The sequence below is a fragment of the Equus quagga genome, chromosome 13, assembly GCF_021613505.1.
Source record: "Equus quagga isolate Etosha38 chromosome 13, UCLA_HA_Equagga_1.0, whole genome shotgun sequence".
In the NCBI taxonomy this organism is placed as follows: domain Eukaryota; kingdom Metazoa; phylum Chordata; class Mammalia; order Perissodactyla; family Equidae; genus Equus; species Equus quagga.
The window spans coordinates 23721936-23746800 of NC_060279.1; the positions used below are offsets into that span (position 1 = coordinate 23721936).

General features: G+C 41.0%; 1 protein-coding gene across 1 annotated transcript in view; it reads right to left on the reverse strand.

The window, feature by feature from the left end:
* Positions 1-19061: 19061 nt before the first annotated feature.
* The window catches only part of DTL (denticleless E3 ubiquitin protein ligase homolog), a 59768-nt gene continuing 53964 nt past the window's right edge, over positions 19062-24865 (reverse strand). The window contains exons 14-15 of the mRNA XM_046682616.1: positions 23157-23989; positions 19062-21082 (exon numbers count right to left, since the gene is read on the reverse strand). Of these exons, the coding sequence (XP_046538572.1) occupies positions 20984-21082; positions 23157-23989 (932 nt within the window). The 3' untranslated portion in view covers positions 19062-20983. The remainder of the gene's footprint in view (positions 21083-23156; positions 23990-24865) is intronic.

Consider the following 24865-nt stretch of genomic DNA (forward strand, 5'->3'; position numbering starts at 1 on the left):
TGACATACACACTCCACCCAGGGAAAAGCCAACCCGTGTTCCCTGTGTGTCTCTGCTCCCTCTGGGCAGGGGAACCCCATTAAATGATAAGCCACTATCGAACTGCTGAGGACTTGGAGGTGACTTGCCATCTCTGGGCCTGTTACTTCATCTACAACTCGAGAGTTGAACAGGATGATTTCTAACCTCCTTCAATTTGGGCTATAAATCTGACTGAACTGGAATGATATCAGATTTCAATTGTTTTATGGTCATTGGGTCCCAGGTCTTAATGCAAATTGGATGATAAATAAAGAGTCCCAGCACTGGTCACAGGGCCGGTGGAGGGAAAGAGGGAGAGGAGAGAATAATTTAGGATGGCTCTGCCCTGAAGAAAAGGTTGAGCTCTCATGGCTCTGACTCTACTTTTTAGGCCTCAGTTTCCTCAACCAGAAAATGAGACTTTGAAGTCTAGATCTTTAAGATGCAGTTCTGATTTTCTGTGCTGAATCTGTCTTCTGTCTTTTGAGCCCCAGAGGATAAATACTTACTGAACTATTTGCTTCGCATGTGTGCAGGGCTGTAGTGGAACATGATCCCTACGCTCAAGGAGCTCACAATGTGATTAAAAAGTAATAAGCCACACACACAGGAAAATATAGTATAACATGCAATATCAATTGCCAAATGAATAATACAGACACCCACAGGATGGCTCTCTCTGGGCATGCTGCAGGCTGAGGGAGCCACGATTAGAGCTTGCTTCCCCCCTTGGCCTCCTGCTACTTCAGCTCTCAGAAGGGGTTTCGTGGGGACCACACTGCTGGGTTCAGTTCCGGCTGTACCATTATAAACTTCAAGGAAGTTTACAACCTCTCTAAGCTTTAGTTTCCAGATCTTTAGGAGGGAATTAATGGAAGCACCTCCTTGCCAGTTGTTGTAAAGATTAAGCGAACTCTTGACAAACTAGGTACAGAGGGAATATATCTCAACATAATAAAGGCCATGTGTGACAAGCACACAGCTAATATCATAATCAACTGTGAAAAGCTAAAAGCTTCTCCTTTAAGATTAGGAAAAAGACAAGGATGCCTACTCTTACCACTTTTATTTAACACAGTATTAGAAGTCCTAGCCAGAGCAATTTGGCAAAAAAAAGAAATAAAAGACATCCAAATAAAAAAGAAGAAGCAAAATTGTCTATATTTGCAGATGCCATGATATTATACACAGCAAACCCTGAAGACTCCACCAAAAAGTATTAGAACTAATAAACAAATTCAGTAAGTTTGCAGGATATAAAGTCAACAGATAAAAATTGTGTTTCTATACACTAATAATGAACTATCAGAAAGAAATTTTTTAAAAAATCCCATTTACATCAAAAGAATAAAATCCCTAGGAATAAATTTAACCCAGGAGGTGAAAGATCTATACACTGAGAACTCTAAGGCATTGATGAAAAAAATTACAGAAGACACAAATAAATGGAAAGATATTTCATGCTCATGGATTGGAGGAACTAATATTGTTAAAATGTCCATACTACTCAAGGCAATCTAAAGATTCAATGCAATCCCTATCAAAATTCCAATGGTATTTTTCACAGAAATAGAACAATGATCCTAAAATTTGTATGGAACTGCAAAAGATCCTAAATAGCCAAAGCAATCTTGAGAAAGAACAACAAAGCTGGAAGCAGCACACTTCCTGATTTCAAGCTATATTACAAAGCTATAGTAATCAACACAGTATGGTATTGGCATAAAAACAGGACACATAGATCACTGGAACAGAACAGAGAGCCCAGAAATAAACCCACACGTATATGGCCAATTAATTTTGACAAAGGAGCCAAGAATATACAACGCGGAAAGGAGACTCTCTTCAATAAATGATGCTGGGAAAACTGGGCAGATACATGCAAAAGATTGAAACTGGACATCTATCTTACACCATACACAAAAATCAACTGAAATTCATTAGACACTTGAACGTACGACCTGAAGCTTCATAAAACTCCTAGAAGAAAACATAGGGGGTAAGCTTCCTCACATCAGTCTTGGCAATAATTTTTTGGACTTGACACCAAAGCAAAGGCAATAAAAGCAAAAATAAACAAGTGAGACTACATTACACTTGATAAGGGGTTAATATCCAAAATATATAAAGAACTCATAGAACTGATTGGCAAAAAAATCAAAAAAGCCAATTAAAAAATGGGCAGAGGAACTGAACAGACATTTACCCAAAGACATACAGATGGCCAACAGGTACATGAAAAGGTGCTCAATGTCATTAATCATCAGGGAAATGAAAATCAAAACCACAATGAGATATCACTTTATACCTGTTACTGTTAGAATGGCTATCATCAAAAAGACTAGAGATAACAAGTATTGGTGAGGATGTGAAGAAAGCAGAATCTTTGTGCACTGTTGGTGGGAATGTAAACTGGTGCAGCCACTATGGAAAACAATACAGAGGTTCCTCAAAAAATTAAAAATACAATTACCATATGAACTAGTAATCCCACTTCTGTGTATACATCCAAAAGAAATGAAAACAAGATCTTGAAGAGATATCTGCACTCCCATGTTCACTGCACCATTATTCACAATAGCCAAGATATGGAAACAACCTAGTGTCTGTCAACAAATGAAAAGATAAAGAAGATGTGGCACATATATACAGTGGAATATTATTCAGCCATGGAAAGGAAGGAAATCTTGCCATTTACAACATGTGTGGACCTCGACGGGGCATTATACTAAGTGAAATGAGCCAGACAGAGAAAGACAAATACTGCATGGTATCACTTACATGTGGAACCTGAAAAAAAAAAGGTCAAACTTATAGGAACAGAGAGCAGGAAAGTGGTTGCCAGGGGCTGAGGGGTGAGGGAATAGGGAAAGGTTGGTTAAAAGGTACAAAGTTTCAGCTGTAAGACGAATAAGGTCTGAGGATCTAATGTAAAATATGGTCACTATAGTGAAACACTGTATTGCATAATTGAAATTTGCTAAGAGAGTAGAAATTTTATGTTCTCACCAAAAAAAAAAAAAAGAGACAAATATGTGAGGTGATAGATGTGTTAATTAACTTGATGGGGGGGAGAATCCTTTCACAGTGTATACGTATAGATCAAATCACCACGATGTACACTTTAAATATCTTACATTTTATATGCCTATTAGACCTACATTTTTTTTTTAAAGATTTTATTTTTCCCTTTTCTCCCCAAAGCCCCCTAGTACATTGTTGTATATTTTTAGTTGTGGGTCCTTCTAAGTTGTGGCATGTGGGACGCCACCTCGCAGTGGCCTGATGAGCAGTGCCATGTCTGCGCCCAGGATTTGAACCGGTGAAACCCTGGGCTGCCGCAACGGAGCCCACAAACTTAACCACTCGGCCACGGGGCTGGCCCCCCTATACCTACATTTTTTTAAAAAAGGAAGTATAAATTAAATTTTAACATGCTCCTAATGAGAAGGCATTCCTCTTTTTATCAGCAAGGAAAGTTTTTAATTAGAAACAAACAAAAAGTTATGATCCAAACAAACAAAAAAAGTTGGGGAGATTATCCACGTAAGACATTTACATAGTGCCGAACACATAGTTAGTGCTCCATAATGGCCCCTTTCCCACCCCGACTCCCAAAGAAGCCCAGCTGTGGGAAAGTGACTCTAGATTAGAGAGGGCTCAGGACAGCTGGCCTGGTCTGATACGACCCTGGCTTAAGGCAAGATCACCCAAAGTCTACGTCTGTGTGTACAGAGGACCTGCAGCGGCAGGAGTAGAAGGAGTAGACCATTGTCTAAGTCTAAAGGTGATTTCTGCTTTCCCAGGAAAAGGCTCCAAGTGCAGGTGGAGTCAGGTCACGATGAGAGCAAGTGAAAGAATGTCAGGCAGTGAGGACAAGAAGGAGCAAGATGGTGGGTATACAAGGTAGGGTCACAATAGGGCCTGGAGCTTGTTCCAGGCACATAAAACAGCTAGTTCTGCCTGCATTTAGTATGGGATCATGGCTCTCTTGTTAAGTTCAGTTGTTTAGTCCTAGTATTTACCCAAACTTTTAAAGTTGCTCTATTTCACAGTCACACGCACACCCACGATAAGTCTGGAATTGAACTGGCCATGGATGGTATAGGACCTTCAATTTGTCTCCTTCCAACTCAGTTCATGACATGAAAAGACCTTGAAGCCATGGCCAATGGAATGCCTGAGTGTGGATAACATCTGAATCCATTAGTGTGTGGTGAGAAAAATATACAGTGTCATAAAGGGGGGGGGGTGGCTGGTACCAAATTATGTGTGTGTGTGTGTTTGTTAAGGAAGGTTTGGGCCTTATGGTAGATAGTACCTAGTATAGTGCCTAGCACACAATGGACATTAAATATGTTTTTTGGATAACTGAACAAATGAGCAGATGTATGACACTCAGTAAATATTTGCTGCCTATCTTGGTTCATGTCTTTAAAAATGGGGAGAATATAATTTCCTCCATAAACAAAGTTGATATTCCTGACTCACCATTAAAAGACCGTTCACTTGATATTTATGTGGTGTGATCTAGGCTCTAGTCCTGGCCCCATCACTAATTAGCCATGTGACCTCAACTAAATGACTAATTTTCTCTGTGCTTCTTTTTTCTTTTTAATCTATACAAAGAGGAAGTTGAACTGAGCACATGCTAAACCTCCTTCCAAGTGTGAACCTTTGAGATTATTCTGTGGTTTTGAGATAAGAGCTCTTGTGTGCAAGGTCAACTCAACCACAAAGGGACCAAACCCATGAAACTTGTTCCATTAGCATTGTGCTGGAGCTGAATTGCCCTACACAGCTTGAGTCAGGTATTCTTAAACACAGGTCTCTGGAGATCCTAGGGTCCATCAATGGGCTTCATAAGGTCTATTAACTTGCAGCCTCTCCTCACACTCTTATAAGCAACATTTTGTGTATTCTTGTGAATTCTTCTGGAGTGTATGTCCCTAGATTTCGAAGATTCTCAAAAATGTGGCTAACCCCCAAATGTTTAAGAAATCCTTTAGCTTTTCAGAGGACAAGTGTAGAAACCTATGCTCCTAATACTATTGCATTTAATCCGATAAATGAGTAAGTCTTGGTTGAAGCCATGGAAAACTAATGGAAATCAGAACAAAGCTCTGCACATTTCTATGCATGAGACAGTCTTTCAGACTACAGGTGAGTCTGAAACCCTCTTGACAGATCAATGACAGGAAAATCCAACAGAAGTCCTGACTGAAGAACAATAATCTTTGAGCTGGGTAGACTTCCACCCAGGTGGGGTTATCACAGAGAGGTCTGTGTCAGAAAAGTTCCCCAGTGTAATGATAACCTCTATCTCATGTAGAGATGTCCAAGACTGTCACAGACAGGTGGCCGTGATAGAGAATGGGCCCATGCCTGTAGCCATCAATGGTTTGGTTCCTAGACCGGCACAAACCAGAGACAAGCAGGCGGAGGGTGAAAGAGGCAGAGACCCGGTTCAGCTCTAATCACTGCTGTGCTGTAGAGTTCTTATGATGATTCAGTGCAAACCACTCAACCCTACTGGATGCCAATTCCTTTATTTCATAGGGGTATTCAACGTAAGAAGAGAGAACTTGAATTCCTAAGAAGAAATCCCAGGGAATTAACAGGGTTTACTTTTTAAGAAAAGGGGGAGGTAAATAGGAAGTCAAGATATTAATGGGGATTTACCTCAAGTCCAGACTTGGGGGTCGTGAATGGGTCTTAGGGAGATTCAGGGTTCAGGCAACCAGATCTACTATCAAAGAGCCAGGCGTGTCCCCAGTGCAGAGTCTTTGGATCTATCTGTTCAGCAGCAACTACCCAAGGGCTTGTTGCCAAGGCTCTTAAGGCAGGTTAGCTCAAGATGCCAAAGCCTTGTGCTCACAGGGTCACAGATTTGATCTTGATGTACACGCCACTGTTTCCACACTAGACTGAGCCCTCGCCCCAGCCAGCAGTTACACATGAGCATCACAGGGGACTGGCTGGGAGAGTGGAGTATAGATCCCCACCTTTGGAAATCAGCTCAAAGTACACTCTAGCTCAAGCTACACACCTTGACACCTCAGGTTTGGAGCCAAGTGTTTATATCCCGCACGTCATCGTCATTTTGCAGTAATTTTAAAAGAACATATAAGCAGGGAGAGAAGACAAGGTTTATTCCTATGGGCCTTTAGGCTGAGGGACTAGCCCAGAGGATCGACAAGTTGGACTGACTGGCGATTTCCTTCCGGAAGTGAGGACTCAGAATCCCCTGACTTCAGGGAAACCGCAGAGCTCTTCTTTCTTGCAGGGCCTATCTCTCTGGGCACTTCAGCCAGAGCCTGCAGGGCTGGTCATCCAGGCTCACAGCGAGAACTGTAGCTGAGTGTCAGGCACACAGAACTGGAGGGCTGGGCCTTTGACGACAGCTCCCAAAATAAGGTGCCAAGTCCTACTTCTCACTTTCCCCTTGCGCCCTGTGAGACACTGGCACTGGCTGTGGGGCCATTACTCAGCAGCCTGAATGTACAGAAATAGGCCGAGTGCACTGACCCAGGTGGTGACAGCTCTTTCCTCTGGCAGGTCCTGTCCTGGGGTGGGGGGCCCAGGCAGGGCTGTGTGGGGACATGACCTGGCCTCCCACTCTCATTTCTCGTCAGGCTGTAATCCTATTAAAGGACAGGACTTCACTTAACTTTCTAGGCCTTTGAAGGTGTCTCCTTGCCCCTGGGCAAGTTAACTGGTGAACACACTTTCTTGCCGTCTCCACCTTTTCAACACATACTCTTCCTACTTTCTTATCCTAAGTGAAAACCTGGTCTGCCTTGTTCTCCAGCCTTCTCCAGAGCAGGCAGCTTCTCTCCCTCCTCTGGTTCTCAAGGTTAGAACAGGTTGGCATTCTCCGAGCTCCTGTTCCTTCTCTAGGTCATGGCTCCCCCATCCCTCCCGGGCACACCATCTCATCTTACTGGCCACCACGTCCATTTGACTGTTTACTGATCTCCAGTACTCTCTTACCCTCCTCAGTGGCTTTAACACCTGCCTCACAGCTTTCCTGGCCACTGCATCCCTGCCACCTCAATTTTTTTTTTTTTTGAGGAAGATCAGCCCTGAGCTAACATCTGCCACCAACCCTCCTCCTCTTTTTTGCTGAGGAAGACTGGCCCTGAGTTAACATCTGTGTCCATCTTCCTCTACTTTATATGTGGGATGCCTGCCACAGCATGGCTTGACAAGCAGTCTGCACCTGGGATCTGAATCAGCGAACCTGGGGCCACTGAAGTGGAATGTGTGAACTTAACCACTGTGCCAGCAGGCCAGACCTTTTTTTTTCGGAGGAAGATTAGCCCTGAACTAACATCCGCTGCCAATCCTCCTCTTTTTGCTGAGGAAGACTGGTCCTGAGCTAACACCCGTGCCCACCTTCCTCTACTTTATATGTGGGACGCCTGCCACAGCATGGCTTGATAAGAGGTGCATAGGTCCGTTCCCAGGATCCAAATTGGTAAACCTCGGGCCGCTAAAGCAGAGAGCGCGAACTTAACCACTGTGCCACTAGGCCAACCTCCCTGCCACCTCTTTTTGATCCTTCTGATACCCGGGCTTCACTGTCATTTTGAAAAACTACAAATAACCCCAAAGTTTGTCAAACCTGTCACTCACTGTGAGGAACGTAATTTGGACACGGGTGTCAGAATGACCCATGTCATCTCAAATTCTAATAACTCTATTCTGATCACAACCCACTTAACTTCTACCTTCTAGGTATTTCTTCTTCACCTACTCATCCTTCCCAGAATCTCTAGCTTCCTCTATATCCGGCCTGGAGCCGTCGGCCTGCCATTTCCAGGGTGTTAACAGATCCCTCATTCTTTATTCTTCCCTGCTGAGTTCCCATCTTGGGTAATCCCTAACTCGGCTTTCCTTGCCTCTGCTCCCAGATTGCTGAGCTCTGCTGGAAATGTACAAGCTTACTGGGGTGTCTGAGCTCTCAACAAACCATTCCATCAAGACCATGTGTGTCTGACTCTCTTCCCTACTATTTGCTCTTCAAGGTAGGAATTTTGGCATCCTAGAACAATTATAAAAAGTTAAAACTTGTCTAGGCACTTTACACATACTAATTCATTTAATCCTCCAAGGACAATGAGGACAGTACTGCTATAACTTTTCTCCTTTTTTGATGAGGAAACTGGGGCTCAAAGAGATTAAGTAAATTGCATAAGGTCACAGCATTAGTAAGCAGCAGAGTCAAGATGAGAGAATCTGGGTGAGATATTATACTATGTCTCACCACCAGATGATCATAAGCTCTGTGGAAAGTTTGGTGACTTTCATCAGAGCTCCTGCTGCAGTTCAGCAATCTTGAAATCATCCCTTGTTCACTCCTAATTGGACACATGTATATTTTAATTCTGACTACCGTTTCTGGTCAATTTAGATCAGAGACCAAAGGCACTGCTTCAGAAGTCCTGGTGAGCATCTAGAACTTGAGTCTCCTTCCATTCTCTCCTGCCTCACGGCTGACTGAATTAGCTCCCATGTGAGCTTCCCTCGGGATAATACACACCATAACCCCAGACCCCTCTCACTGTTCAGCTGGGCTGCAGTGTCTCGTCTCCATTTTCTAGGGAAAGGAGAAGACACTGCAATTCTCATAATGGTTATTTCAAGCCATTTTCATGTGAATGGGCTTTGGAGCTGGGACTTAAATCTCTCCTCTACTACTCACTGGCTTCCATGGGAAAATGATTTAAACTCAAAGAAGTTTAGTTTCTTTATCTGTACAATGGGAATAATAATACCCTTAAGAGGGTTGTATTATTAAGAGCCTAGCAGCACAAATTAGGCACTTTTTTTTTTTGAGGAAGATTAGCCCTGAGCTAACTGCTGCCAATCCTCCTCTTTTTTTTTGCTAAGGAAGCCTGGCTCTGAGCTCACATCTGTGCCCATCTTCCTCTACTTTATACGTGAGACACCTACCACAGCATGGCTTGCCATGCTGCGCCATGTCCGCACCTGGGATCCGAACCGGTGAACCCCATGCTGCCAAAGCGCAATGTGCGCACTTAACCATTGTGCCACGGGCCGGCCCCAAATTAGGCACTTTAAATATTAGCTCCTTTCCCTTCTTTTCCCCACACCCACCCTTGTTTCTTCATTCTCTGCAGCTGACTTCAAAACCTTCTTTTTGGGTGATTCCCTCAACTTCCCTTATATCTCTATCAAAAACTTCTCATCGACAGTACAACTTTCTCAACAAGGAGTTGGCACTTTGAAGACAACAGCCTTAACGTTTTTCAGACCCTTTGTCACAGTAATTCCACTTGTAGGAATCTTTTAGGAACAAGTAGTTGGAAATGTCTATGTGTATTCTATAACATAATTATTCTATATATATTTTAAAATATTCTACATAATGTATAAGATTCTATATTCCATGTTTTTATAGACACACAAAGATATTTGTGGGGTTATTTATTCTGGAAAAAAATACAAAGTTTCTCTGTATCGTTGCTCATTATGTCTTCCTTCCCTCCTGCTTCTGAGAAACAAGTAGGCCCTTTCCTTCCGAGATTCAACTAGAAGTATTTTGTAAAAGAACTTTTTTAAAATGACAAAACTAATATATGCTTATAGAAAATTAGAAAATACAGTAAAAAAAAAATCACTTATGAGTCCACTCTCCAGTGCTGACTACATTTCAATGTACATATACATATATATAATTCACTTATACCTTTTAAAACAAAATTAGACATTACGCCTATCACTTGATAATTTATATTATTTCCTATCTTTTTCCTGTCATTACAATAGCATCTTTCCTAATGGCTATATCTTAACCTATCTAACCAATATCCTATGATTGTTAGAAGCAGTTAAGCTGTTCTTATTTTTTCAAGATTATACACAGCACTGTGATTCTGCAGCTGAATCTTTGGGCTCTTCCTAAATTATTTCTTTGCCCATCTCTGTTCCAGATACCACCGCTCACAAGCCTCCATTTCTGGGGCCTTGAGCCATGGCTTCTTCATCTCTCCCATAGCACGGGCCCTTGCCTCTGGTCAGGCTCCTTCCCTTTGGCCTACAAGCATTATTACAAAACTGCTCCAGGCATATCTATCCTTCAAAACTCTCCCCATTGATTCTCCGGCCTTTCTCTGAAACCCAATAGCCCTTCTGGTCTCAGAGGTAGGGCTCTTCCTTCTGCTTAAGGCAAACTTCTGGATCTCCTTCCTTCCTGCTTCCATCAATTATCCCCACTCCTCTCTTTAAACTCTTCCTCTTTCCTGCCTCTTTTCTCCTAGCCTATACATTTACTTAATCTTTCCCATTCACAGATCTTTTCCTGACCTCATGACACTGACCCTCCATGCCCAACTTATTTGCTATTTCCCATTTTCTCCCTGACACTGCCACCTGGCTCCAATATTACCCTCTACATTGTCAAAGGCAACTGACATGATTTTTTCTTCATCTTGTATCATCTTCATTTTCTCTTCACCTTCTCATTTCTTCCGACTTTATTCAATTTTACTCCCTGAAACTCTGTCCTGGACTGTTTCTTCCTAAAACGGCTCCTTCTCAGACACTTCTGTCAGCTCTTCTTTCTCTAATTAGCCTGAAATGTGGGCTTTTCTCCACACTAATGGTCCTCAAAGTGTGGTTCCCAGACCAGCAGCATCAGCAAAGCCTGGAAACTTGTTAGAAATGCAAATTTTCAGGCCCCACCGCAGACCTGAATCAAAACCTGGTGAGGTATTCACTCAAGTTTGAGAACCGCTGTGCTACACATTCTCCCGGGCCCATCTCCTCTATAAGCCCCACCTTAACTGTTCTTTTCACACCTAATACTCCTAAAATTCTTTCCACCTTAGACTGCTCTTGAGAGCTCCAATCCTATACATACAACTACCAACAGGGCATCTCCACTGGTTACCCGTTAGGTGTCTACAGGAAAATAATCTCCTCCCATAATCCTTTCATTTCAATTGTATCCCATTCCTCTCAAACCATACCATCTGCCCAGCTGCCAGTGCCAAGATCCTGGGATTCATTTGATTCCTCCCGTTTACCCATCTAAAAAAGCATTAGTTTGCCCTTTCCGGAGTCTCTCTCAAATTGGCAATGCCCTTTCATCTACACTGCCATTACTTTACTTCACTGAAGCCCATCCTCCTTACTGCTTGGATTACTAGAATCAGCTTCTAACTAGGTCAACTGCCTAAAGTCTGGTCCCTTTCCAATCTGCCCTCCACATTGCTACTGGAATTATCTTTCTAAAATAAAAATCTGATTGTGCTTGTCCCCTGCTTAGTCATTCAGTGGCTGTCCAGTGCCTTTGGAGATAAAGTCCAAACTCAGTATGGTGGCGCTGCAGGGGCCTTTATGCCCTGATCCCTTCCTGCCCCCGCAGCCTCATCTCCTGCTGTTCTTTACAGGTTCTCTCTGCTCCAGCCCTAGGGGGAAACTGGAATTACTCAAGAGTTCCTCAACCAGGCCACTCTTTCTCACACTCTCAAACTGTTGTTCAGGCTATTTCCTTAGTGAGGAATGCCCTTCCTTCACATATCATCTGGGAAATTTATTCTTCTCCAGGGCTCAGCTCAGAGTCAGCTACAGTATGGAACCTTCCTGGATGCCCAGATTCAGTCTGATGTGCTCCCACAGCCCCCATGTCATGACTTCCTCAGAGACCTTATCACACTGTGTTCTGTTCTCTTGCTGTCTGTCCTAGGCATGTGGGAGCAGCCTGAGGACAGACCTGTATGTTATCTTGGTTTAAGTGCAAGGCCTGACGCACGGTAGGTGTTCAGCAAACAGCTGCTTAACAAGAGGAAGACTCTCTTCTCTTTTCTTGGAAGGAATCTACATTTGCTGCCCATTTCCTAACCACCTCTATTTTTTCATTCCCAGACATATTTCATCCCTCTCTTGCAACTGAAATAGCCCTTGACAGAGACAAAGAAAGATGTGCTGACTGCCTATTAATCTGGCTTTATTTAAGCTCTCATCTTCATCAACTTCTCTGTGGCAGTGAACCACTCACTTCTCAAAGCTCTCTTCCCTGGGCTCCTGAGCTGACACTTTCTTAATTCTCTTGACTCTAGTCTGCACTCTGACCATACTTCTTCATGCTGTTTTCTTTCTTCCTCATGCTTTTTGCACCTGCTATGCCAGGCACTATGGCAAGCACAGGGCTGGATGGTGGGGATGGGATATGTGCAGTAATGTGCTGGTAAGCTGGCTGTCTGAGAAAAGAAAAAGGTCCTGATTTGTAGCTTTTGTCTATTCCCTGTGTAGATACTCTCACCAAGACTGATTTCAGGCTACCAACATTTAACCACCAGCTCACAAAATTCCTGAATATTTAATGATTGGCTGTCACGAGTAGGAGCCAACTCCAGCACACCACTGGGTATGCAGAAATGAATAAGACCAGTTTGACATCTAAGGAGGGTATAATCTGGTGGAGGGAATATAGAAATAACTCTAAGACTAATGTGATAAGCACTATTACAGTGTTTAGACAAGGCACTACGGGGTTGAGTGGAAGGCAGGCTTAATTAGGAAAACCTGTGAATACTTCCTCTGGGAAGGGAGGGCTTGTAAAGGCAGGGGGAAAACTATTCCAGGCAGAGGAAACACCTCAAACAAAGGCAGGATAGTACTTAGGGGAATGGCTAAAAAATCAGTAGGACTGGGATGCAAAGAATGCAGGATACCAGAACGGATTCTGCCACTATTTAGTTTTGTGATTCTGGTCAAACTGGTTAACTTCCCCAGGCCAGTTTCTGCATCTTTAAAATAAGAATTTGATTTCCATGACCCATTTCTGCCTTGATTTGATGACTGACCCTGGGAAGAGAAAGAAAATACAAAACTGGGGAAGAAGGAGAAAAGAAGAAACATATATAGTGTGGAGCTTTCAGGCAGCTAAATGCTGCAGTGTTGGCAATGCTGCAGGACCCTGCGTCTGTTAGTCTTCCCTGCTAACTTCTGGCTCAATCCCAGTTATGAAAACCCCACACCCATGTTTGAGCCATTGCATGGTTGGCTGAAAGCTCAGTTCTTTTCTTTTAAAGTTAACAAACATACTAAATACTGACAGTATATGTAGTAACAACTTAGTTCATCCTTCTGCTTCGAGGAACACAGGATTCCCCTTTTTTCTTAAAAAGTATCAAGAAGATCCCACAGGCTCCCCTAGTAATTTATTCCCTTTGAAATAATAATTATTGAGTCTGTCCAGAACTCCCCCATCCTCACCTCTTGCCTGTCTTCTCTAGAGAACTATCTGATCTTCATTCCTTTTTAAAAACCTATAAAAATATTTTGAGTCATAAAACAGATACCGAAAAGTGCATAAAACATAAATGCAAGATATTATCACAGAGCAAACACCCATGTAACCACCAAACAGAGCAAAAGACAGAAACTTGTCATAACGTAGGAAGTCCTCCACGTGTTACTTCCCAAGCACAACCCTCCAGAGGGAACCAGTCTTGATTTATTCTAATTATCATCTTTGTTTTGCTGTTTACCAACCACGGATGTACCCCACAAGACTAGTTCAGTATTGCCTGTTAACACTTGATATGAATGGAATCATCCTGTATGTATTCCCTTGTTTTTGCTTCTTTTGCCCAGCATTCTAACCTTCATTCACATTGCCAAGTGTAGCAAGTTCATTTCTCATTTTATGGTTATATACAGTATTATCAGTATCCTAGGTTATCCATTCTACTGTGGAAGGACATTTGGGTTGTTTCCAGCCTTTGGCTAGTAGAAATAATGCTGCTGTGAACATCCTTGTACACATGCCCAGTGACGTGAGCTTCCCCAGGGTACAGGGGTAGAATTGTTGGGTCATAGGGTATCTAGATCCTCATCTTTATCCTTCATTCTCTCCCTTATTTGTGGGAAAATCTTTCTCCACTTTTTCTCTTGTAAAGAATTCTAACTTCTGTACCTTTTTTCCTAATTTTCAATCATGTTTGTCGATCTTCTTTTGCTATCAGTACTGATTCTAGCGTCTGCGTCTGCGTATCACCTTCCTCCTGTAGTTAAGAATAGTTTCCTCTCCCAAGGAGTAATTTTGTTGCTGTTCTTGTTTATTACTTAAGTAGGAAATATATTTGGAACATTTTGAGAGTTCTTCTCTTTACAATGTGCACAAAACGGAAAGCATATATTTGATTAGTAGAGAGCCAGGGACAGGCTTCTTTCTGTGAGGCATTATAGTATGGGAATTAGAACTGCGGGGTTTTGAGTCAAACCAAATCCACAAGCTGCCACTTGCTGGCTATGTGTCCTTGGGCAAGTTCCTTCTTTTGTGCTTTAGTTTCCTTATCTGTCAAAATGTGGATAACAATTATACCCACTCATAAGGTTACTGGGTGTATTATATAAAACAATCTATGTTTGATCAAAGTTCGAGGTTTATAAACTTGGTCTTTAGGCTTGGAGAAGAGGAAAGACAGGCATTCAGAATGCCTTCAGGTTGCATAATGAGGATACATACTATGAGTTTGTATCCAGTGTTTATACTGAGCCTAAACATTCTGTCCACCTTCCTTGGGGGTGGCTGGCTAGGGTAGGAATGTGAGATGCTGCCTGTGGCCACAGAACACAGAGTGAAGTGAACTGGCCCATTTGGGAATCAAACCCATAACCCTGGCTTCATGCATTATTCAACTGGCCAAAATGACATGAAAAATGAAAAAGTGAATGAGATTAGAAATGCTGTCAAAGTAAACAGGAAGGCAAGAGGACACCACAGGATAACTCAAATTCACAAGCTGCTCTTTACAGGCTCCTTTCTTTGTGCAATTTATGGTACAGGAGAGTTGGCTGGAACAGAAACCATTCCCAATCATCAAAAAACCACATTCTAATTTTCCTTATCCTGCAGGCACTCCACGTATAATTCGAGACTTTGTTGCTTACATTTCTTGGTTTTAGGAAAGTTTTTCAAAGCCAAATACTTAATTACAGGTGCAACACTTCAAGGCCAATACCTCATTACCTAATTAGGGAGCTGAGAAATGTTTATCATAACCATCTTCTTCCTACCCCTGCCCTCAAGTTCTTCATCTTGACTTGTCTGCTAGACAACCTCTTGTGAAAACACTGATTTTCGGACTCTGTCTTTGTCTTTTTTTTGAGGAAGATTGGCCCTGAGCTAACATCCATGCCCATATTCCTCTACTTTATATGGGGGACGCCTGCCACAGCATGATTTGACAAGCAGTGCGTACGTCCGCACCCGGGATCTGAACTGGCAAACCTCAGGCTGCCAAACTGGAGCGCACGAACTTAACCGCTATGCCACAGGACCGGCCTTATCACTCTCACATAAAGTTATCTAAATCCAATAAGGCTTTTGAGGAAGCAGCATGTCCAACTTGATGTTAACTGTTGGGCCGAATGTTAACCCATTAGAGAGGCAACAATGCCTACTGGATTTTAATTTTCTCAGTTCCTGTGCCACTATTGTTTTTTCACAGATACACTTAATAAATCCTCCTATTATGCGTCTTTTCAAATAATTCTTGGGAAATTGTGTTTGAGTATATTGTAGGTGATGGGGAAAAGGTGGAAGAAAAATTAAAAAAGGGAAAAGAGTGGTGCTGAATTATCATCAAATAACATGGCATGACAATATTTGCTAACTTCATGTCAACATAGCAAGGCCAGATGGTTTATTTATTGTTTCTTGTTTCAGTAACATATATTACCTGGTAATATATTGCTAGAGGAAGGGCTCATTTGTATAAGTACTTTTAGACTCTGACTTTAAAAGTAAGGCTGTTAACAGGAAAGTAAAAATCAGCCCTTGCCATTTTCATTTGAATGAAAATGTTCTGGCACAAACTCATGAAGGGGATCCATGATGGTGAGACTATCTGTTTGCAGAGGTGCAGATGCCAGCTCCGAGTAAGAGAATGCCACATTCTGCAAGTTCCCGTAAGTTGGAAACCACGGTCTTGAACATCAGCAGTGACAGCATAATTTGGTGCTCAGATGCCAACTGAAACCCCAGTGTTGAATTTGTCCACTAAATTCTCAAAGAAATCTTGATAGTTGGTATTTTGGCACTGACAATGACAATGGCAACAAGTATTATTGGCATCAAAAAGAAGGCCAGGGAAGAATCTCATTAAGTGAGAGCAAAGAATCTAGAGTCTGCACAATACTTCTCAAATATTTGAATCTTGCATCCTACAAAATCAGAGCTACTAAGAGAGCAACATGGCCTGCTTTGAGCTTCAACTCTTATTCTATTGGCCTACTCACTGGCCAGGGAACACAATAGCCTAACAAGCGATCAAGACTTGGTGCTAAAGGCCAGGGAGCTGCAGCTTCCTCCCTAAATGTGAACACTTCTTAAACAATGCAGCAGAGCTGGGGGCAGCAGAGAGGAAATGGGAGGGTGGGCTCTGTGTGAGCAAAGGATTTAGTTTGCTTAAGAATTCAGTTTAGACTGCAAACTAGAGCTTCTTTAAACAGTGCCTGAGGCCACAAGAGTCATCAATCTCAAACACTGGGGAACTGGAGATTTTTTCCAGAGGCCTATTTGCTCCTTTTGAAAAGTGCTGCCAGGACTGGGAGGCACAGGCCTCCTTTGCTGGAAAAAAAAAAAAAAAAGCTTCCCAGGTGATTCTGATTTAGTCCCCATACCTTTGAGGGCCACAGCTCTAGTGGAATGGGAACAGGAATGAGTTTGAAGAACTGAAAAGTCCTTTAAATCCTTATGTCCATTTATCAAACATGGATAATAACTCCTGTCCTCCCTACCTTATGAGAATAACAGCTAGCAGTAATTGTTCAATAAATGTTAGCTATTATGCGCCAGGCACTGTCCTAAGTGCTGTTCATGTAATAACCACACAATCCCATTTTACAGATGAGAAAACTGAATCACAGAGAGGTTAAAGAACTTGCCCAAAGTCACATAGGCAAGGCTTAGATTCAAAGCCAGGCAGTTTGGCTCTAAAGATCATGTGTTTAAGTATTATTTATAATGTTGTAAAGACTATAACAAAGATATGCATGAGGAAAGCATCTTATTTTGAAAATTTAAAGGTGCTCTAACAAGCCGTTGAACAAAGTTCCTGGAGGGAAACGTCTGAATCAAGACAGCACCTGCTAGATAGTAGCTGCTCACAAACAATTTCATTCAAAGGACTCAAAATTTGGACCTTGCCTGTTTCTCAAATACTGATTTTAGACTACCAAAGTGCCATTAGATAAAGTGACTCCTTTGACAACCGAAAATGAAGGGAAGATCTCTTAGCAGACCAGGTGCCTCACACAGGGCTTGACACCCTGCTGAGTAAATAAATGTTGGCTGAATTGAATACCTTCCAATCAAAGGCATTTTGAAATGAGCTATTCATATTCCACAAAATAGCCTGAATACAAATTATTTAGAATGTCAAAACAGGAAGGGGCATGTGGCAAGTTAAGGAAATTAAAGAGAAATGGAGTATAAATGGAATAGTAAACCTTTGAAATTCAAAATAAAGAATCTGATTAGATATCCTTGAAACCCCCTCTCCCCGCTTAGCATGGAAGTGGGAGGGAAGAGCTTTTGGGATGGAACAAGCCTATTCTTTAATAACCGATAATACCTCTCATTTGTGTTGTACGTATTAGCTGTAGGTATACTCATCTGAACAAGCTGCTTAATATGCTCAGGTGATTTTTTTTAAGGCTGATTTTACTTTACATCATTCCATAACAACCCTGCACTTTTTAGCTTGCACTCAAATGTAGCTCAGAAATAAAACAGGGTTTTCTACCACTTTAGATAACAAAATAGTCCCGTATAACAAGTTGGGCTTGAATTCCTGGCATCAGATCTAATGAAGCAACAGATTCACCTCATGTCCAACAAAATGCTGTGTGTGGCCTGCTTATAATTTCCAACCAGTATCTAAAGAGCTAATGCATAATGTAGGTTTTTCCATAATTCCTGAGAACTTAATGAGTAACTGGTTGCTCTGTGATGTGGCATGATCTCAACCTAGAGCAAATAGTCTATGAAACCGTGTGTGAGAAGCAATGACATCTGGTGAGCAAGAGCTCACCTGGGCCTACACTCAGCCCTTGAGAGAATTATGAAGCAGAAACCACCCGTGCCTAAATGCCAAAGGAGTTTCTCCGGTACGACATTCTCACCCAGTCTCTCTTCTGACGCACATCTCTAAAATGCTGCCCACATTACTTAGTTGTGGAACAGATTTTCTCTGTGAGACTACTTGGCCTTTGCTTTAAGAGCAGTGTGAAAGGAAGTCCAGACCCTCTTGGGACTAGGAAAAGCAGAAAAACAGACCTAAGAGCAGTGTCTGTCTGCAGTGATAGCTCTTAAAAAGCATATGCTCATGTGATATGTGACCTATACAAGATCATGGCCATAGGCTAATTTCAAGCTGGGGGTTAAAGCAACATACACACATACGTTATGTCCAGGTATCCGTATCGCACAGCTGAGGTTTTAAAAAGTGCCCTCTATATGGTGTGTTCCAAAAGTCTTAGTGAAGTTTTAAGTGATTAGGGCTGGAGAATGGGAGTGGTGGGCTAAACATGCCCTCTGCCAGTCCAACAAGGGTAGCTACACATGGTCTTGATTTATCTTCAGTTAAATGTGCAGCTCAGATTAAAAGAGACATTTTAAAGGACCAATTAGTCAATCCTCACAAAAGTAAATTAAGAGCCTGTGTTGAAACAGCCAAAAGGAAACTCTAGTATAGCATTGTAGCAATAGCGCTTGGAGTGTATTCAAATAGAAAAGCTTGGGCTGGAAATACTTGTTTAGAAAAAGAACTACACTCCACCCTCCTTCATCAAGTAATCCAAACCGTCTTAAAAGCTCAAGGTCTGACCAAGCAAGATGTATTTTATTAAAACCTCTTTCAGCGTGAACTAGATCATATCCTTGAGAATAAACAAATTTTATTCAACGAACAAGTAGAAAGGATTCTTGAGTACTACTATAGTTCTTTTGTGTAGACTGCTTCTAGGTTAATGCAAAAAGCTCAGAAAAGGACATCAGATAAAGTAAAAGGCTTTATTAGTCAGGATCAGCTCAAAGTCTGACACCGACACAGCAGGGATAATTATTATCTCATTACATTTGACCTTTGGCACCCATCTGAAGTTCTATTTTCCAAGTGGGACCTATTACACCCAGTAGACTCTCAGCACAGTTTCTGACAGCCACATTTACCCCAATTTCCTTCAGGAAAGCTGTCAGGAGATGTGCAGGGATACAAAGAACAAAACCATCTACTTTAGTTATCCTTTTCTTTTTCATGAATTCTTTTTCCCACTGGCTTTCAAAGCAAGAACAATAGATAGCATTATTGGCAGGTATTGGTCATAAATAATACCTCCCCACAGTCTAATACACAAAAATCAAACACGAAAAATAAGAAGAGCTCCTAAATATTCAGTTAATGCTATGGTGTGCTTTGTTTCAAAAACAGCAACTCTACAGCTTCCCTTTATTTTTCTCCTTGGATAAAACCATAGAGAATCCATGTTTAATTGACCTACACAGTTCTGGTTGTTACAAACTTACATTATAAGAATCAAAGGAATTAAAGAGTTATCATTAAGAATAGATTTTAAAATCATGATGAAAATATGAATAAAGTCTACATAGTCCTCAGGGATATGGATAAAATGAATCAAGTTTCATGATTGGAAGGGGACTCTCTTTCAAGGACACGGTACATAGAAAGCAAATGGAACTTGTTTCTATAGATTACAAAGGGGAAAAACATAAAACAATGGTTCATTTCAAGATGATTGATACATAACTGTTGATTAAGGGAAGAGATGTTCAAGACATTTTACATATTATTAACTTAGAGTCAGTCTATACACTCTCTATATTAAATAAGAGAAAATTCCATGACTTTTTGGCTCAGGGCTATACCAGAAGGTCATAGCTTTTCATGTATATGAAGAGAATCCAAAAAATCAAGTTAAAGCCAAGATTTATTTCTTAGGTTCTAGATTTTCAGTTTGAGGCTATCTTCTTTTATAAAAATACCAGTAAAATCATTACTTTTTCTTAAAATATGACTTATTTTTTTTAAAAAGTTGCAGCCCCCAGAAAACTGAGAACTGAATTCAAACCCCAGCTTCAGTGTATGACTATTGATTTTATAATCTTCTTCCTCTAATAAATGGCAAAAACTATAACTTCTTATAGAATGTGATGTTGGATTGGTAACATGGTAAGATTGCTTGGTAAAAATACGGGGACCTTAAATCTCATATGGGAGGTATATTTGGTGGAAAAAAGACAAAGGTTTCTAGTGTTGTTCTCCTAGTTTCTCCAAAGAGTCGACATTAATCACTGCTTTTAAAATAAAGATGATTTTAGCTTAAGAGATTGTATTTTAACACTGAATCAACATAAATGTACTTATCTGAACATCACATTTTTACACATACTTAAGAAAAACTCACAAAAGTGTAGTGAAAAGATTATATATTTTAAATGAAATTATATTTGAGGCAGCATAGATCCAGGGGTCTTCAGCAGAAGACTTTGTCAGCAGTTGGCCTTCACAGACAGGCCTCCTGCGGTGGCTAGGCAGATCCTTTCCACTGTGCACAGAGTCTCAGAGTAATAAGATCTGAATCTTGTTTTCTGCCTCTATGAGCTGGGATGTCATTATTGTAGCAAAGATGCATAAGTTAAAAAGTGAAGACTACTCATTCAAAATGTTACAGAGTGGCAAACTTACTTTATGAAATTTAAACACAGCATTCATCCCAAGGAAAGTGTGCATACACTATGGTAGTAGTACCAGACTAGGTAAATCTCAGAGTAGAAAGAATTTTCTCTAAAAATGAAAAAAACGGTAGGTTTCTTAAAGACCAGAGTTACCAAGTCACTCTGCTGCATTTTTTATCTTGTTTTAAATGGGCCAAAGTTCAGTTAACTCACTCAGATTAGTATCTATAATTCTGTTGACTGTTCAGGACTACAGTAGTCATCTTGAGATTTTCTATGGAAGTATGTACAGATTTTCCTCATGGAGCTGGGCGTAATGGTGACCTAGAAGAAGAAAATTTAGGTTTCAGAGATTTTCTAAGATAAAGTTCAGCTATTACCTCAGCAAGTTATCACTAAAGAGTATTCCAGGTTAAGATGTCTAGAAATTTGATTATTTAGTCAGTCAGCCATTAGTCCCAAATATTTTGAAAGCAATGTCTCTTTTGGCTGATTTGTACTGAATATAATAAAAACTTAATAGACAGTATGCAAGGAAGGAAGGCATAGACTTTTCATGTGAGCAGAAAATATTTACCAGTTTAACCTCCTAATAGGAACCAAAGAGGTTACAATTACCATCCTCTTTGAAATCACCCTCCTAAATTTACAAATGATAGGTATTTAAATGGCAGCTGTTACCCTCTTCTGAAGAAGTCTACATTATCATCATGTACATAAAGAAAAAAATTCTTTTAAAGAAATTTTAGCTTCAAAGATTAAAATTATAATTACAGAAATGTCTTAGACTAGCACATTATTTTATAAAGCTTTTAAGATTCACACATTAGTGAAAACAACTTTTCACTGAAATTGCATTTTTGCTAACGCATAGCTGAGACTAGCTCCCCTGAAAAAATAGGAATTTCAGTTATAAACAAAGAGTAGACACAGTGATAATTTTGAGAGAAGAAAAGAAAAGACTCCTAATAGCTTCTTTTCATGTTCTGTAGCAAGGTCTTGGCTGGAGTTTGTGTTTGAAGTAATCTTTGAAATGTTTCTAGTTTCTTTCTTTTTGCTGAGGAAGATTTGCCCTGAGTTAACATCTGTGCCAGTCTTCCTCTATTTTGTATGTGGGTCACTGCCACAGCATGGCTCCTGACGAGTGGTGTAGATCTGCACCCAGAAACCAAACCTGGGCTGCCAAAGCAGAGTGCGCCAAACTTAACCACTAGGCCACGGGGCTGGCCCCTCTAGTTTATTTTTCCTAAAATTATGGGATAGGCTTTATGATAGTAGGTGGGGGATACGAATACCTTTTAAACTAGAACTGGCCTAAGGTTATTTAGCTTCTGTCCTTTAAAAGGGCAGACATTGCTGCTCATGATTCTTGGATTGGATTTCAATCATTCTACCATCTTCTCCTTAACACAGAGCGAGAGCTACTATGAACCACAGTGGAAAGTTCCTTAACGCATCTCCCCTCTTAACTTGTAAACTGATTAACAGAAGCTCTCTGTTCTCTTTAACTGGTACCCACAGCTCACCCAATGCTCACAGCTACTTCAGCCTCCATGATTATGAGTCACTTGCTTTTGATTCACAGTTCACAAACCTATTTGTGCCAGCAATATCTGTTTTTGAAATTATCTAACTTAAATATTAGTCAACCAATGAAATAGGAGTCCTAAAAAGATAAGTAAAAGCAAGCTGAATGTTTAAAAAAGTGTAGATACAGGGGAGTAGCCAAAAATATTAGTATGAGCAAGATAACTACAAAAGATTGGGGAAAAATCATAATCTAGAAGGATTCTGCACTTAAACTGCTTTGTAAATCCGTTTCACTTTATTTTAAATAATCATGAACTGTAATTACAAACTGGAAATCTATATATGGATCTTGGCAACTTGCCCATGAGCGGCAGCTTTATCTATAAGAAGGGGAGAGAGTTTATAAAAAGAGGTTGCCAGGGGCTAGGATGTGGGGGAAATCTATATAAGACAGGGAGGGAACAATGTCAAAGGAGAGGCAAGATATTTTTGAATTGATATCTTGGAAGATGAAGAAGGCTTTGATGAATCAGGCAACAGGGCTGAGAGGTACAAACCTCGACAGAAGAGATTTTAATGAGAGTAAATAGAGTTGCCAGATAAAATATAGCACATGCCTAGCTACATTTGAATTTCAAACAAACAACAAATAACTTTTTAGTATAAAAATGTCCCATGCAATATGTGTCCTGTATTTTTATGTGCTAAATCTGGCAACCCTAGGATTAAATAGATTTCCTGTTTTAAAAAAGAAGCATTCTGACTTCTGGGAAGAGATCTGTGCCTGCCCCCTTGAAGTTAGGGGCTATATCTTCTCACTGGGCCCCTTCAAGTTAAGAAATGCATCTTCCCACCATTGCTGACTTACCGGGCCTGGAGAAGTCTTTCCGCTCTGTCTTCTAGAATTGGGGGTCTGGGATGATGGACTTCGTGGAGATGAATTCTCAGCCTTCCGTTTGGCTGCCATGGCCAATAACCAGTTTTTATTCTCTGGGGAGCTATTCTCTTTGCCTACCACTTCAGATCCTTCACCACAAGATCCCAAAGGAAGAGGTAACGTTCCACAGCCTTCTGAAGCATAAGGACTGGCAGGAGAAGGAGGCTCTGAGATACTCATACTAGCTCCTTCAATCTTGCTGGGTTTGGTTGGACCGAGAGAGTCCTTACCAAGGTCTTCTTGGTTACCAGCAAGGCAGCACAGATCCAAATGAAGCTTTTCAACTGGGTCATCAAGCTCAGTCACACAGTTACAACTCTTCACACACTTTTGTTTCACATTCTCCAGACAACTTGAGTCTAGCCTCCTCTTTACTCTATTTCTAGACTCAGAGCAAGCCACTGCTTGGGATGATTTCAGGCTCACTGGAATGAGGGCTTTTCTTGGCGACATAAGCTTGGTCTCAGAAGCAGGTGGAGTGATGGGTGGTGATGAAGAAGGTGTTCGGGTCATCCAATTTCTAATGGACATCTTGAAAGATGAAGGCGGCTTGGGAGAGACCGAGGAGACGGAGCCTCTTCTGCTGATGGGAGACCGGGCCTTGGCAGGAGGGGTTTTAATGGAGAACGTGGGAGTATTTGAAGGAAGAGGGAGATCTCCAGCACAGCTTGGAGCACAAGCTGCTGATGATGGGGAGGAAATGGACGGACTGCTCTTTACTCTGGGGGCTTTGGCAGGAGTACTCTGGCTACTTGTCACTGTTACTGAAAAAGAAAAGAGCGTCATGAAAGTCAGAAGTGAAGCCATAGAAAACTTCGGAATTGTCGTCACTGAAAATTACAGCTAACTTAATCATTCAGGGGTTGATTTCCAAGTGAGTAGATTACATAAATTATTTGATTCTTACCACACCCTTTTAGAATATTCCTTCCCCTTTCCTAACTGCCAGCCTCCATCACCCAATTGTAAAACATATACTTGTAAAAATCTAGAAGATACAGAATTAAAAGAAAAACTTAAAACCATCCAGGTGAACCACTTTAAGCGTTTTTTTTCTATACTTGTACATGTGATATATATTATACACCTCAAATTTTTTCTATACAAAAATGAGACTATAATGTATATACTATTTAGTAACCTACTTATTAACATCATCATGAACATTTCCCATATTAACACAGACTCATAGTATCGTTTTTAATAGCTACAAAGTATTCTAAGGTAACAGTAAGATATTTAGGTTGTTAAGGACATTCTGTTTTCTTAAGTTGACATTAGTACTCCCATATATATTTTTGAGCAATGCTAGAGCAAAGAGGCCCTGCACAGTGGCTCTCAAACAGGAGTGCACAGGTTCTAAAATCTGACACGATCACTATGTGACTTGAGCACAACCCTTCATCTCCTCTGCCTCAGTTTCCATATCTGTTAAATGGAGATAGTTCTTAATCTCCACAAGAATTAATTCCATCAATTACTTGTTAAAGTTATCAGGCCTCATGTGGCTTTCCACCTTAACTTATAAATGGCTACTATTTTCCACAAGTCAAAGAATGCCAAAGAACGTTTCAGAAACACAGTTCTTGCTCTCTGTAAAGCAAATCAAACAGTGGATAGAACTCTTCTCTATGTGTCCT